Source organism: Homalodisca vitripennis, chromosome 7 (assembly GCF_021130785.1).
Source record: "Homalodisca vitripennis isolate AUS2020 chromosome 7, UT_GWSS_2.1, whole genome shotgun sequence".
Classification (NCBI taxonomy): Eukaryota; Metazoa; Arthropoda; class Insecta; order Hemiptera; family Cicadellidae; genus Homalodisca; species Homalodisca vitripennis.
The window spans coordinates 109185679-109203392 of NC_060213.1; the positions used below are offsets into that span (position 1 = coordinate 109185679).

General features: G+C 34.0%; 1 protein-coding gene across 1 annotated transcript; it reads left to right on the top strand.

Moving 5' to 3' along the window:
* Positions 1-9049: 9049 nt before the first annotated feature.
* Positions 9050-12583, top strand: LOC124366184 (shematrin-like protein 1). Its single transcript, XM_046822547.1, has 2 exons — positions 9050-9186; positions 12194-12583. The coding sequence occupies exons 1-2, from the start codon at positions 9162-9164 to the stop codon at positions 12550-12552; spliced, it is 384 nt and encodes a 127-aa protein (XP_046678503.1). The 5' UTR covers positions 9050-9161; the 3' UTR covers positions 12553-12583.
* Positions 12584-17714: the final 5131 nt, after the last annotated feature.

Sequence of the window (17714 nt, forward strand, 5' to 3'; positions counted from 1 at the left end):
TTAAATAAGGCTATTGCCATTTATACAATTTAACGTAAATAAAAGTCGTTTGACAGGTGTTTGGTCTTCCGATCATATGTTAGTTTGCTTATTTAAACGCATATGTGACAGATACGGCCAAATACAAAATAATTGAATCGGAAAAAGTAAGCGCTCTGTGGTGTAATGGTAGCACATTCACCCGGCAAGTGAGAGATCCGGGTTCGACTCCCGGCGGAGCAAGTACTTTTTGTGATTCAGTGTTTATTGAAATTAAATAAGGCTATTGCCATTTATACAATTTAGCATATATATATATATATATATATATATATATATATATATATATATATCTTATTCTTGGTTGGGCCATTGTAAAGACATTAGACAAGAAGTGACATTAGACATTAAATACATATTGTCTGTACATAAATATATATTTTTCTTCCACTCATGGGCCACAGACAGACTTAAATACAGACTGAAATACAATACATTTAAAGGAGAAATGCTCATCATGTGAAAAATCTGCTATAATAGTGATTTGGCTTAATCTGTGATCCTCTTGCGCATGAACCCTGAAATAGTATGTGCCAGATATATTTATATTTCCGTTATGAAAAATATCTCAGGGCTCCATCGTAATTCATAATCATAGGTAAATCGCTAACAAAAAAACCTTGGTTGATTTGAGTTCACGCAGGGTGGGGTAAATACCCCCCCCCCCCAAGTATCCCCACCACTGCTCGTAGTAGTTGATCAGCTGACTAATCCGGCTCAGTCGGTATCGTTCACTGCTGCGACCCGTTCAGTTGAACCGGTTAGTACAGAGTTTTAGTAACCTTCCCGCTAGAGCGTGTTTTACCGGTCATCGTGCTCAAAAAAATGAACGACTGAACGGAATGAACAAGTGAACGAAAGGATCCGCTTGCAAAAAAGTGTTCGAATATAGGAAGAATCAACATATCTTACAGTAAATGGATAGATATAAAACAATCAATATATTGTTTCAGGAATGTAGTAAATGTAAATATATATTATTACAACTGATTAAAAAAAATAATTCTATATGCATTACTAAATATTTCAAATGTTAATACTTATGAACAATGGGCATGGTTGATTGATATGTCTTTGATTTATCATAGGGTTATTTCACTACAAGTGTTTCAATAAATTACTAAACATCAAACAGACACATGCTCGTTTGAAAATAATTTATTTTTATAAATAACACATTTTATACATTTAACCTATTAAGTTCCCACCACTTTCCATAATACCCAGGCTGACTATAAGTTTTAACGATTCATTAAAATGATATTACGCACACAACTGCACAGAACGCCTCCTCTCAGATCGACCCTGCACATCGCACCTATATCGACCATGTGTTACCACATGATAACCTTTAAAATGCTAATTGTCAATCAATTATTAACAGCAGTAACGTAAATGTTTCAGAATATTAAAAACTTCAGAATATTATTAGAATTTCAATAGCCAGTCGAATAAATTTATAACTGGGTCAAAAAAGCTAAAACCTGGATTACTTCAGATTTAGTCCAAGCTATAAGAGAAAGAAATAAACTAATTAAATTGGTGGAAAAGCAACCATTTAATGTGGAGCTTAAACCCCGCTATGTAAATTACAGGAACATTTAAAGCAGAAATTTAAAGCAACTAAAACATATTATTTTTATAATAAATTTGACCAGGCTAATGGGGATTTAAAATGTTTTGGGAGGGGGGTTGTAAATAAATTGAGTGGTAGAGAGGTTAACAAAGTTTCTTTCCAGCTAAATAAATATTTGCCAAATACCAAATTATTCAATGACAAAATTAAGCTTGATTTAACCAACGAATTTAATGAATTCTTTACTAATGTGGGTCAGAACTTGGCGAATTCTAATGGCTCAAATATAACAATTTTTTTCTATGGCCGATCTTATAGGCTTAATTCGAACTTCAAATTACGCACTGCTACAAAAGGTTATACGATACGTATCCAGTTTGAGAGGAAATTTCGCTCCTGGACACGATTTAATACCTGCAAATATATTTTTTTTAAATCACATCATAATGTGAATGTGTCAAAACACATTAATTTTGTGAAAAATAGAATCCGCAAGTACATTTTTGCCTTCAGACAATTACTAGAAGTACTCACAGATAAGGAAATTAAAGTGGCCTATTTTGCTTTCGTTCAATCCCAACTTTCATTTGGTATTATAGTCTATGGTGCTGCTTTCAAATCTATTCTTGAGCCATTAATTTTTAAACAGAAAACAATACTAAAAATAACGTTCTTTAAGAGTACAACATATTCTTCAGAATTACTTTTTTTCGAGGCAAAACTAATGACTGTAAGACATTTGTTTATCAAAGCAATTCTTTATAGCAATTTACATATACACTAATTTTCATAGTCTTTTTGCGTTGACAACTTATACTCATAACACACGATACTCGCATCAAGTCGGCATTACAGTTTCTATATAAAAAAAACATTCAGCGTAACAAATTTGTATTATATTTCTCATGTTTTGTGCTGTAACGTGTGTTTGAGTTACAACTTCGCTTATGTGTTTCTATTAGGCTATCTAAGCTTTACTGGTTTAAAAAACGCGTGAAGGATTTGTTACTATCGTTAGATGGCGAAGAAGTATATAGACTTGTTGTCCCTTACTATCGCTGAACTTCTAACCCTTCCTCACTATATATTGTTATTAGGTTTGTCCTTCACTATAATTACCATAACTAATACTTCATACGACAGTTCAGCATAACTAGATTTATACTCGGTTACGTATCATTATCAATGTGACTTATCAATTGCCTGCGTGGTCACTGTTGTCATTGCCACCCAGCCGGAGTAAAAATACATTCTATAACCATTAATTAATCTCAAAAATTACCAAACTACTATTTTTTTTACTTATAATATCATTTGTTCTATTATTAGTTTTGAGTTCCAATATTCACGAGCAGAGCCTAGCACAGGCCCTAGGCCCATGTAGGCTCTTCCCAGTTATACTACTCTTCTTTTTTCAAATTTTAATTTAATTAAATAGAATTAATACAAGGTTTATATAATAATAAATAACAAACTACGTATAAATACTGTATTGTTACACTCAGATACATGGTTTCAGAAATTGTATGTATGTGCATACGTTTGTTGCACTACTCGTATATGTGTTTTATTTTATTATTTTTGGGAAGATAAAACAATTTTAATTTCATTTCATATACCTGATTTGGAAAAAAGTATCAAATTTATTCAGTTGCCAAGCAAAATTGAACAACACTTTTCAAACACTCTGATCCGGATCAGTTGTTCATTTAACTGACCCGTTCGAATTGAACGACACATCTCTATTGGCCACTGCCACTGCACGGCTAACCTCAAAATAACAATGTTTCCTGGATACATCTATGGCTACATTAATCTGTTTAATTAATATTTTACGCTGAGACTTCGACATTTGTATATGCCTACACACAAAAATATATAGTTATAGAACAGTTAAAATAGCTGCAGTGTAAACAAAACTGTGAGAACGAGATACGATCCAAACAGCTGATAAATAGATACAAGAAGGTGGTGGTCCCACTCCCCACCCCAACACCCTCCCCTCCTGCGCGGTACTGCTCAGAAATTTGCTTCTGCGCAGGTTTCTTTAATAGCTTTTATTAAGATGGCTATGGAATTGCGTACAGATAACCGGTGGTATTTAGTAGAAAAACATTATTGGCTTTCATAAAAATGATTGGAAGTAAGCCCATGCAGTAAGCCACCTTCTCCAGTTGATCCGGAGTTGCGTGAAGACTCCGCTTCGTGTCGGAAAAAAAGAAAAAAGGTCAGCAAGAGACAAAAAAAATCAAGACTTACCTGATTACTATATGCCTACTTACCTACTGGCGTTCCTTACCTGTGTATTTCCTACCCCACTCCTAAAGATATCCTGTATGCGTTAAAAAGTAAATGGCTTAATAAAAAAATTGGTTTCCTAAAGATATTCCATTAAACATATCTTTAATATATATAATAATATATATAATAGTAGATTCTCTAATGTTGCACTGTGTTGTTTGTTGTACCATATTTTTCCAACTAGAACGAAGCAAGCTATCTGTGCTTAGTAAGGAATAGATTGACATAATTATTCATTTTCACCCAATTACAGTTTTATTCGCCACTGTTGAGTTGTTTCAATCTGTTATTCATCCTAAATTGTTCAGTCATGTTAACAAGTATTTTGTTTCTAATCGATACGTGTAGGAACACGTGCAGAGATACTTGTTATATTGCTTATCAATAGTTGAAAAGTGAGTTTATTTTTTATGCTGAGGATTAGAAACTGTTTGTTCTGCAAATAATTAACAAGATTGTTTTCTGATGCCAGATGTAGACGTAGGTCAGTATGTACTGTAATTACCTTTTCTAGAACAGTCTCATGATATAATATTGGTTCTGTCTAAGAACACTTAAGTAATAATATCAAGGGTCAAGGGAGTTTTCTATCTCGGAGTTTTTTATGTCGTGAATGATCTTCAATAAAAAAAGGAACAAAGTTTTGTATAGTTCATTAGAGAGGTCTATGTTGAAATATATTTTTATCGTCTTGTATTCCCATATAAACCATATCATCAGAAATCAAATCATATAAAATGTCTAGAATGGTCCCTGTATTATAGAAATTACTTAGGCCATTATACAGGCTTAGATACCATATTCTGCAGTTTAAATTTAATTAATGTAAATAAAAATATAGTTTAAATAAGGAATTGATCAGCTTACTCATTAGGGGTAGGATAGAAATGGCCATGCACCTGCAATGGATAGGTTGGTGATTTCCCCTTTAATCATTATCCTACTTATCACTCCCGAGTTAATGCGTCTCAATCGTGTAAACTTTTTTCCACCCATTTCTCTAGAATTAGCTGGGAGCTGGTTAACTCCCAATCGGTACAATTCAATTAATAAAGAAGTCTTGATATGTTTTTCAGTTTAAACAGTAAATCATGCAGTTTTCAGGGGTAATTTGGGCATGCTTAACGTTGGAATAAAGTTTTCCTTTCCTTGTGAGTCGTTGTATACTACTTAATGCTGATTTTAATTATTGGGATTGGCCTCTTTTGCAGCATTTTGAAAATTTATAAATATCACAACCATAAACGACCATAACAAAGCAAAACTAAATCGATTTACGGGATCACGCAATGATATAGCGCGACTTAAGCAATAATTCTGTAACCTCTGCTGTGACTTTAAGCATAGTTGAACTGTATACGTCACGTTATTTTAAATCTAATATGGACCTCATTATGCCCATGACACGTTAGCAATGGCAAAGAGATTCATGCTGTAAAACGTGAAGCTGACGCATTTCTACCTCGTTTCCGACAATATAACTCTTGATTTTATCTCCTTATCAGCATAGCCATTGTTGAAACAACTCTTGCACAATTCAATGATTTTCAGCTCCGGAAGACTCTGACATAATAACAAACAAATTATACCAAACCACTGTGACACAGCACAAGTTTTGGGTGTCAACTTCATACATTCTAAATTGAAACAAACTGTAATTATTATAAAATACAATGAAGAATAAAGGTCACAACAGGTTTGCAATAACCAGAAACTGGCATCTGTCCATTGGCAAATGTTAAATGGAGATCAGATCACCACGGTATGATAAATAGCGGAAAATATGGGAACATTTTTTTACTTTTTGCAATTGAGCGGTTGGTCAACTAATTAACTAGTGTATCGTCGATTCATTTTAGAATCGATTTAATTTAAATTAATGAAGTTCCCGATGTAGCAAAATATAGGCGTGCCAATGTATGAGATCTTCGGACGAACAATGATCATGCTTGCATACATTATACTTCGCCTTTCCTCTCAAAGACCCAATATCACGTTAAAAGTGTTCACTACAGTCATTCGTGAAGAGTTTGCCGACATTTTTCATACAGAAGAACGTCTTAAGGACACTTACCTCCTGTAAATTGCCTCCCTTAGGAGTAAATTTATAAATTCATTATCATGCTGTTGGTGATTCAAAAGAAGAAAATGTTTAACAAACTTATTTCGTTTGCAGGAGCCTCTTGGAATGAATTCTAGAAAGAGTTCTATTTTTTTATTGACCAAGCCGGACAGTTCTATAGTACATTTCTTTTTTGCAGTTATTTTCTACAATGTAAATGTTAAATGCTATGTATTTTATTAAATCACTTATGGTGCTACGTCTATGATTTGCCACCAGAAATGTAAACAGATTTCAGGTTTCGACTTCCTTCACAATTGTATCCACTAATTCCGTTTTAAAATTCTGTTTTTTTTGTCATATAAAATATTTGAAGTACCTCTTATTTTGTTTGGTTAAACTAACTCCGATGAACTATAACCTATTTCTTCAATTCAGATGGTAGTTGCAGCCTCTAAGTATCCGAGACACGAGTAATTCATTACTTTATACATGCAGTTTTTGTTCCAAACGAAAAATCAACTGTGGATGAGAAGTAAATAAAATTGTTTGGTTAACACGCTACCTTCATTGAATGAAGATGTTCCCTCTAAAAGCATTGTTGTGATTTACAGTAAACATAGCTTTAGGAGAAAATTGACCGCTCCCTTATTTTTAATACACTATAAAAAAATCTAAAGACGATGTGTTTTAAAATTTTATGCTAGTGAGGGAGCAATGTTAATTTCTGGTCTTAGTGTAAATCGCCTATGTATTGTTTGCATATTGAGGTAATTCCCTCCATTTATTTTTAGGTTAACACTTAAATCAATATAAATCTTGGTTACTACAACGAAAACAATCTTAAAGACAAAAACAAAATAAACATTATTCACGTCAAACTTAAAAGAAACGGGTGCTTACAGGCATTACAATATTCCTGCTCCACCCGCTATAAGGTTGTTTCACCAATAAACTTCGATCTTGATCAGAAAACGAGAGAGTATTTGAAAAAAAGAGCATGTATCTCGGAATACAATTATAAACAATCAATAGCGTATTAAAATATAATTTATGAAAACGATCTTCTTGCCTTACGCCATCGTCTTCACGATAATCCCGCTACCATTTTTCCAAACTTCAAACACGATTTATTTAAATTTATTATACATGTTTTTTAAAATATGTTTTTAATAGTGGTAAATCTCTTGAAATCCAATAGGCTTCTCTAAATCCACCTGCACCTTAACAAGTAGCTCCTCTTGTTAAATGCTTTAATCACATTTAACAAAGCAATGTGAAGCTGATGGATGTTGGTATCACTGCCAATTAACGTTGGCGCCAGCCGACATGTCCGCCTCTCAAAACCGTTCAGCCAAGTACCTATGGAGATGCATGACTATGATGACTGAAAACCATCCTAATATTTACAACGATGTTGGATAAGCCTCCTTAGATAAAGGAATGGGAGGGCTATTCTGGAAACAAATTCCACTGCCTAATTCCATCAAGTTATTGGGAAAACGAGTTTTCGGCCAAAAGCCCCTTTCTGGTCCCCCAAAAACACAAACCACCTCACATTTACAGGAAGAAACTTCCTGTCTTTGGCTTCTCACCATTCTTTTCACCAATGTTGACTGCTAGTATGTACTAACTTTAGGGCCCATTGCTCATTATTTTGGAAATGTTGAGCGATTACCCATGGTTAGTGATTGATAAGCGTTGTTAGTTACAGTGTTCGTCCTGCAACTAATTACCTATGAGAGAATCATGTAAATATTTTAGGACCTCTTGTTCTTAATGAACCATGAATTTTGGGTGGTTTTCCATGATTATACTTTGAAAGTGAGTAAACGCAAGCTACAAAAGACGTCCAAAATGCGACCATAACCTGAGAAAATTAAATCTAGTAATCCAGTGCCCACACACATACATTGGTAGGGTTACACCTCCCCATAGCAGGCTTTGCTGAGGTTCAATGCAAAATTTCTAGTCTGTAGCTCACGCCATTTACTGACAGATGGAAGGGCAGACAATCATACCGGAAAATATTTTTAGATCATCCGGCAAACAAAAGAGAAATTGCGTCAGCCTACTGAGTGACAGTATTCATTCAACGATGTTAAATACATGCATCATAGAATTTATTCTTGTCTAAGTAACTATGAAGTTTTAATACAAATTTCAAGTATATAGATAAAATATTTATAGAGATATTTCGCCTTATGATACATTCATATTTTAGTTCACCGAATTGAGTTTAATATCAGTTTTTAAATAGTACAATTTTACACACCAAGTCACCATAACATGATAAATGTGTTGGGATGGTTAGAATACATGAATTTAAAATTTCTTATATGTGTCCTGAATTATAATATAATATTATATAGTATTATAGTATATTCCGCTATATACCAAGGAGTTATATGCACCATCATCGCACTCAGTGTTCCTCATATTGACATGCAGTTTCATTCACAATATCAAACTTGCCAAAAATAGTAGCTGGCGTTAGAAAAGAAGTAGGCCATAAAATAAGTAAACTGCCGTCAGTATCTGTGGTATGTAAAAAGGTTAACGTGTCGGTACGAAAAGTCCAAGAATAAAATTATAAACGTTCGTTATAAGAGCTCGTAAAAATATGACGTTGTATCGTCTCATGTGTAGGGTGGCATAGACCACTTTCCGAGACCAATGTCTCTTAAAATAACACAAAATAGCAAACCCAGCAATGATGACATATGAAAAGTAAAATATTTGTAGACCAAGAACAGATGATCATCATTCAAACGCTTTTTTTTGTCTATGGAACAATAAAATATGAGAGTTATGTTTTTGAAACTGTTTAAAGCATGATGCAGTAGTGTGTCATGTTCATGTTATATCATATGAAGAGAAGAAACTTGAATGCCTTTAAAGTAGTGGCATACAGTAGTGACATACATCCAGGTACAGATGTGTGTTTGTGTGTACTACATATCAAGAGCCTGTTTGTCTACTATGGAACTGCTCTTCCACGAGCTGCGGAAAACCTTTATTTATACAAGATAATGCTTTGACAAGGCTACCAGAGACAAACATGATCATTATCAGTTTTACAAACTTTTCCTCCATGTGAGTGTGGATTGATAATTAAAGCAATAAAACAATAAAAGACTATCACAGCACTCGTCAGTGCACAGAGAGAATTAGAACGCAACGATGAAGACCGTACTTGCTTTACTGGGTATGTTATTTTCAAAAATAGTTATCCTACCATTTTGAAGAAGCTGAAATCTTTGTTTTGATTTAGTAGTTTAATCTATCAAGCTGCAATTTCCCTAAAATCTTTCATCAATACAAATTTAGTGGAATGCTTTCTTAGCGGCGTGTTGGCGTAGTTCGTAACGCAATTTTAAAATGTTTAGGAAAAATTGTGATTATAATGGACCTACATTCTTCTTCATTGAATAGACTTTACAATAACGCTATAAGTAGTCTTACTTTAATTTTATCTCTTTAACAACTTAATGCATAAGTTATCAAAAAATATTTTGTCGGGCATCCTCACCTTAGTACCAATGGTGTCAGTGGTGTTTATTGAAAAATAAATTATATTACAAGTTAAACGTACATAAATGGTACTTGCAGTACGTATATCTGTAGTGAATTCAGTAAAACACATTACGAGTAAAATATATGTATATGTAAAAGCTAAGTTTAATAATTTCGTTTGATTCGTTATATTATGTATTTCAATAAAATTTACAATTAGAAGATAAAGAAGCCTCAATTAGAGTATTGTAAGTACATAGTAGATTTAACTCTGTCAATTAAGCTAAGTGAGCGCTGCCATGATAGCTTCTGATCTCAGTGGCAAGCCAAATATCTTGCAGGTCCTTAAGTGATACTAGTTTTTTTATTAAGACTCATGTGGTTCACTAACATGTGTTTGGTAAGGTAAACAATCTTAATAAGAGTCCGCCTGGTCTATCTGTTTCTTTTTAATCTCAATAGAGAGGTAAAGTATCTTCTTGAGTGCCAAAATAGTATCTCCTCTTTGAATTTGGCTTACTCACTTAATCTTTAATTCAGCGGTGAGGTAAAATGCCTCTTTGAAATCTAGCATAGTCTACTCAGTTGGTTTTGACTTCAATGGTGAGTTAAAAATTTTCTTTGAGAGCCCGTATGGCCTACTCTTGTTTTTGACCTCAATGGCCACATACGTTCTTAACCTTAACGGTGGGGTAAAGTATATTTTCGGTGGATTTCATGTAGTACTCGCATGCTTTTCACATTTAGTAGTTAAGAAAAGCAACTCCTTAGTGGCCTGCTTGGCTGAGTTAAATAAAAACAATTCCTAGTGGGTTCACATTGTTAAGATTTCAAAATTATTGTATAGTAAAATTTACCCAAAGAGCACATGTCAAATTTTATCTTTTATAATCACATGATAACAATTCAATTCAAAGTAATAAAGAATCAGTAGGTTTGATAGTTTGACCTATTCTTATATCACCATCTTTAATAGAAGAATAAAAAATAATAAGGTTTGTGTGTTTACAGAAAGGTTTTTAAAGAAAAATAAATCATCTATCTGTATTCTTCATCTTACTTACCGGTAGAACCATGTACAGGTATAGTGAATACTCAGAATAGAGATAAATAAATACGTTTATTTTCAACGTTTTAGTAATTTTCATCATGGCTTGAAAGGTTTTTCAAATCGTCGCCTTCTCTAAACACTGCTCTGAGACGAGTCCAGTACCACTGTGAATGCTCTCGCCGACATACAAAATTTGACACAATATATTTATAGCTTTAAAAATCCTAGGGCATTGTTTTGACCCTCCAAATTAGAACTTGTTTGGGTCTACTAACATTTTCTAATCATCATATACACTTTAAATCATCTTATATTACCAAATAGGTCTGTTGTTGCACAAAAAATATTGAAAATCAGAGGAAGCAAAGTATTAAATATTCATTAAAACGATTATTAAAAATTCATTTCAAAATCAATTTTTAAATTTCAAAAATTTGGCTTTATAAAAATTTTCTCAACTTTAAGAGTACCTTATAAACATATATTTACAGATCAATATATACTCAAATACATATCGTCATGTATGTTCTCTTTACTTTATCATGTAAACATATACATAAATATAAAAACCATACAAATATGTGTGCACGATTACTCACGGTCATGTATACATACATTCACATTTTCATGCATGCCATCTCGTATTTGCACATGAGCTAAAACAAATTCGATTCAATTTTATAGTTCGAAAACGTTTTTATGTGAAGTTGCAAAATTCCTGTTCCTACACATCCAAAGGTTTGAATATTTGATACACCATATGGCATACAGTAAATAATCCATACCTACCATAGCTTTCCGAAAAAGACAAGGTACTACAAATTTGAACTTCGATTTGATAGTTTTTAAGTATTCCAGGAAACGTAGAATTAAAACTTTGGGTGAAAAAGCAAGAGCTTGAAGATGAGAGTAGCTTGCATCTCCGTCTTGTTAGGAACAAACTTTTCATCGTGGTCTTCAAAGAATTAATTCTATTTTGACCGGAATAATGTCTCAAACGTATTAAAGTAATGGAGTGAATGAACGTTTTTCGATATTTTTAAAGAAAGTAGCCTACAGACCACACCAAAAAATTCCTCAATCAAGGAAGTAAGTCAAAAGTTACCGCAATTCCTTTAGAAATACACTTAGGGCTGTTGAAAATTTTCTGGAAGGGTTAAGTTTGCACGTATTTTCACATTTTCATGCATTACGAGATGTTTTTGCACATGAGCTAAAACAAATTCGATCCAATTTTATAGTTCGAAAACGTTTTTATGTGAAGTTGCATATACTGTTCCTACACATCCAAAGGTTTAAATATTTGACACACCATCAAAACCATCCAGCAAAGTTTATGTGTATCTGCCAAAAATATTGATATTTATAAGTTATACATTTACTTCTTAATGTACACGATTTTAAGTTCACTTTGTCCCATAAGTAATAATATCGTGAAGACAAGTACCAGTGATTAAATATGTATGCATAGATATTGGGTACAAATGATAACATAAGCGATTGCATCAGTTACCGATATACTATACGGAGTGCCCAATGATATATTTCGATTATAATTTCCAGCATTTACCTTGTAAAGTTGTAAACTTCAACATTCAAACAGACTGTATGGAAAATAATAATTTATTTGCAGGTATTTTGTTTTCAGGTGCCCTCCTCGCCTGCCAAACAGTATCCGCAAGCTATCTAGGTGGCGTCGGCTTCCCCTATGGTGGCGTCGGCTATGGTAGCGTCGGCTACCCCTATGGATATGGTGTAGGACTCGTCGAAGGATGCGCAGAGCCTGTAATCCCAGTAGCCGGTGGGTTGGTTGATGCCAGGAGCTACGTAGACAGTTACTTCCCCGGCAGTAGCTACTGTGGCTACGGCACTTACGGTCCTGCCTACGGAGGTCTAGGGTACCCTCTGGATGTCTATGGTCCAACTGCATTATATCCTGGATTAGGCGCTGGATGTGGCTATCCTTCAGTGGGCTATCCTTCAGTGGGCTATCCTTATATACTTTAAATATTTAAATACAATTTTACTGTGCAAACTACACGTTGCAAGCTTATGATTTCCTATAATATATCATTAAGGATCAAGAAAAACGAAGAAAGGTCAATAGAATATGGTTGTCTTATAACCTTAATATTTCCATAGTGTTAGTATGAGCAATCTTACTTAAAAAATCTCATAAGAAGTAACGTTTATTCTAATTGTTTGGAATAGAATTTACTAAAGTTTAATGAAAACGAAAATACGCAACAGAGCATTAATAGACAACACAAAATATCAAGTATGAGTTGATTCCTACAAGTTTTATTTGTAAAATTGTTAATACTTTTTATGACTCTGTTTAGTACTAGTAACCAAATTATATGTATACTACGAGAGCTTATTGCATTGAAAGCCCACAACATTGTATTGTCCTTGTTTTATTACGGTACTGTGATTTAGTTTTGTAAGAAAAGACCAATTTTATAACATTCAATGCTTTGATTTTAAATAAAGCTTTTTTATGTTCGTTTCAAAATTGAGTTTAATATCAATTTAATGAACGAAAATTTCAATAAGTCGGGTAATAAGCAATTGTTAAGTTTTACCATCAGCCAGCTGTCTCTACTTAATTGCTATACTAGTTTACGTTTCAAATTAAAATTTAGTTACCCTTATCTGCAAGTAGTATAATAATATTGTTATTGTTTTGAGCAATTTAATAGGTTTTTATTATATTATGTTAAGTTATTCTTATTTTTAAACAAATCTCTGGAAGATGAACTTGACCAATTTTAGAGGATAATATTGATAAATAATATCATGTTATAAAGGCTGATGTTCCAATCATTTTGTTCTTTGGATTTTTCCAATCACATGGGTACATGTGAAGATTAAGATTCAAGAGTCGAATTATAATGTTTAACGTTTGAACATTACGTGCAAAATTTAAATTGCCCTCGAAGAAATTAATTTGATCAAATGTTGGTGTAGGCAAATAGTAAATCCTATGGCGATACTCATATTTATCTATCATTAAGGAATATATTTATCTATCTCATCTATGGTTAAGGAATATTTTTACGATTATTAAGGCTAGACGTAAACGCGTTTTGACTGAAGTAGGTTCTCGAGAACTGTGTATAACTGTGTATTTTGTAATTTATTAATTGGAGTAACAGGGCAGACTAAGCTGAGACATTAGAAATCTAATAAATTTGACCCAGAAACGCTCCAAAACTTGTAAAAAACGAAATAAGCTTCAGGTAAACTCTGATAATCTTAACCGTACATGCTTGAATCATCAATCTGCCCACTTCCGTTTGAAAAGTTTTATAACATATTAGTAGTAACGCACCTGTGTGTGTATATATATATATATATATATATATATATATATATATATATACCTATATATATACCTATGTATATATATACACGAATAAAAATTATTATCATTGTCACACATCAAAATAAAAAAAAAAATTTAAATTGAGGATAATATAAAATGAAAAAACAAAACTGTTCTCTTAGGAAGTACAACAACCAAGAAAATTGTATTACAATTTACTTTCTAGGGATATTGAAAATTAATGGTGTAGTAAAAACAGTACCCAATATTCTACACTCATCGCCTGCAACAAGAAATGTATTTAGTTAACCACCTAGATTAATTTTTAAAAAACCTCAACATTTGAAAAACATACTAGTAAGACCTAAACTACCATCTGATGCCCTAACACAAACCTTTTGGCTGTGAACCCTGTTTTCAATCTCACTGCAAAACGTGTAATTTAATAATAAATTCTAAACATTTCTGTAGTAGCACGATAAAATAAATTATCCAATAATTGCTAAAATTACTTGTGAATCCAGCGATCTAATTTACTAATTGTCATGTTAGAACTGCCCAAAAGACTACATTGGTCAGAAAATAACTCCATTGTACACTAAAGAGAACAAAAATCGCAGTGATACAAATCTTAAAATTAAATCTAATCCTTTGCTCATGCAATGGAGCATAAAAAAATTCTATTGATGTTTTTCTTTAAACAGAATTAACAAAATTCAGAATCCGCATAAACTTAAAATCAATCATTTAGAAATAGCTCATCAGAGGGTCCTACAAACTAAACATCGGAATGGTCTAAATTTAAGGTAAGATATAAAATTTACTCTTTAAATTTAAATTTAAAAAAAATTACTTAATTAACTACAAATTGATTTTATAAATTTATATTATTTGTATGATTCAAAATTATTAACATATGAATTTTTTTGTTTATTATTTTTTGTTAGTGTGTTTACTTCTTATATCTCTTGAAAATGTCATATTTTAGATGAAATATAGATTGTTTTTAGGTTTCATGTCTCTTTTTTAATTTTGAATATATATATATATATATATATATATATAAGAATATATAAGAATGAAAATACCCAAAAAGTTATTAGTTTCTTCAAGAAAGTGGGGTTTAAAAAAACCGTTCTTATTTAGTTTTTAGATCCAAATTGCAGGTCAGTATGGACCGAAAAGGTCTCCTAGATGCACCGGAGGAAAACCGTGGATGGGAAGAAAGGGGTAGCTTTCTATCATATAACATTATAAATTTGTATAATGTTTTCGATTTAAAAAATGACATTTGAAGCTACATAAACACACGCACACACACACACACACACACACACACACAAAAGTTAGGGCTCTGTGGTATATATATATATATATATATATATATATATATATATATATATATATATATATATATATATATATATATATCATAGAGCCCTTACTTTTTACTATTCAATTATTTTATATTTGGCTGTATCTGGCACATATGCGTTTAAATAACCAAACTAACTTATGATCGGGTAGCACATTCAGCCGGCAAGTGAGAGATCCGGGTTTGACTCCTGGTGAAGCAAGTACTTTTTGTGATTCAATGAGTATTAAAATTAAATTCGGCTATTGCCATTTATACAAGTTTAATTAATGTGTATATATATTACTTATCAGTTCTAATCTATCTGTGAATCGGACATGAACTTTTGTTATCTAGTAAGTGATTGCTGGCTATAAATCTAATCGCTGCTCTAAGAAGGTTAGGCCTGCTCACAGGAATACAACCACGGTTTTATCGAACTGCTGAGCGCCGCACTTAATCAACAGGTTCTCATCGTACTCTTATTAACAGCCATATGTGGTTGAATAGGTAGCGTCGCAGATTAGTAATATAGAGATCGACAGATCGAAAACTAGTACCTGACTTATCTTTTTATTACTTGTGACCACTTAACTTATTTTAATCCTTATACTTAGCAAATTAACTTGTTTTTATAAAAGTTTTTATCACATTGTTATTGTTAAAATTTTATTGCATTTTATATATTTATTTATTTATTAGTAATTATTTGTCTTACTTAGTGATAATTATTTATTTATTTACTTATATATTTATTGGTTACCGTAACTATTTATTCACTAATTGATAATTTATTATTTATCAAATGTTCAAAATTGAGAAAACGAGAACTGGTAAACCATGTATCATCTTCAACGGGATAAAGTACAGACATCACAGGGTTCTGAAGAACGGTGAGACATCTTGGCGGTGCTTGGGAAGAAGTTGTGGTGCTTCCATCAAAACTGATGTGAATCAGACTTTAGTGACTGCAGGTAACCAAACCCATACTGGGGAACACCCCGTCACGATGCGGTCGCTCCTGTCACCGTTGCCCCGCGCTGTCACGTCACCGGCATCCTCGGCGCCCCACACGCCGCCGGCAGCACCCGCGGCTATCTGCTCCACGCCCGACCCAGACCCTTCACCGGAAGCCACACCATCGTTACCTGCAGCCTCTACCACGCCTGCTGCTGTAGCACCAGCCGGCTCGCCACCTTGCGCTGCCGTTGGTACACCTGACCCGCCCACGCCGTCGGCCCCGTGTCCGTCTCAACTCCTTATAGAAAACCAAGCCCTCAATCAGAAGATTTTCGACCTCCAGGAGCAGATGAAAGTCATCCTTGACCACTCGATAGAATCGGATCAGAGGCTCCTCGAATACACGGATCAGGTTTTTGTGGCATGTTCTTCTGTGAACGTGTCTACTTCTCCGCCTCACGCTAAAAATCAATATTGTGAGACCACAGACTCATTTAACCGTTCTTGTGAGAGGTGTCCAATATTAAAAGAGGAAGTACAAAACATGTTGACTACCATCAAGACCTTGGAAGAGGAAATCAAAACATTAAAAAATGAAAAGCTGTTGTCTTTTGAAAAACTCAATAGGTAGTATTCAAACCCCAAATAATATTATAATTAGCAACAGTTACGAGATCCTATCTAAAGTACAGGAAGAGGACGACACATACACGGCAGTTGCTACAAAAAAGAGGAAACGAAAATCAAGCAAAAAGAAACAAACAAATCATTCTATTGAAAAATGCAAAACAAAAAAAGAGTACATGTTTGCTGAAAATAAGAAAGAAAAACTGCCATTTAAGACTGCCTCTATTGTAGGCGACAGCCATTCCCGACATCTTGCCAGTATGATGAGGGCGGGAGTGGACGGTGTTACTAATGTATGTGGAACCTGTAAACCCGGAGCCGGCCTCCTCAACACCATCCCAGACGCCGCTCCTCCTCCGGACAACTGTTTCGTCTTGATCTCCGGGAACAACGATGTAGCTGCAGGGAAGCAGAATATAATCTTCAACAACCTTGAAGAAATAATTAAAAACTGCAGAACGTCTAAAGTCCTTATAACGCCTTTATTTCCAAGGCACTAACTGCCCCCCGATAGCCCGATACAGGAGACCATCAGAGTAGCAAATGCCTACATCAGCGAGCTCTGTGTTCGGAGTGAGGGAGTGGAGATGCTCGACATTAGCCGCATCGGGCGACAGTTATTCACCTCTTACGGCCAGCATCTTCGCGAGAGTGGGAAGCGACTACTGACGTGCCTCATGATTGCACACCTGGCCACCATGGCACCAGACCCTCGCCGCCACCAACCTCCGCTTGTCGCTGCACCTAGCCACTCACTGCCCACTGCTATGTCGAGAACCGAAGGAGGACCGGACCCCGATCTTCAGGAGACGCCAAAGCAGCCAAGGGTGTTGTTTTTTGAATCATTCGCTGACGCCGTTAAGAGCACAGGACACCAGCAGCATGGCAATATAGTAGACA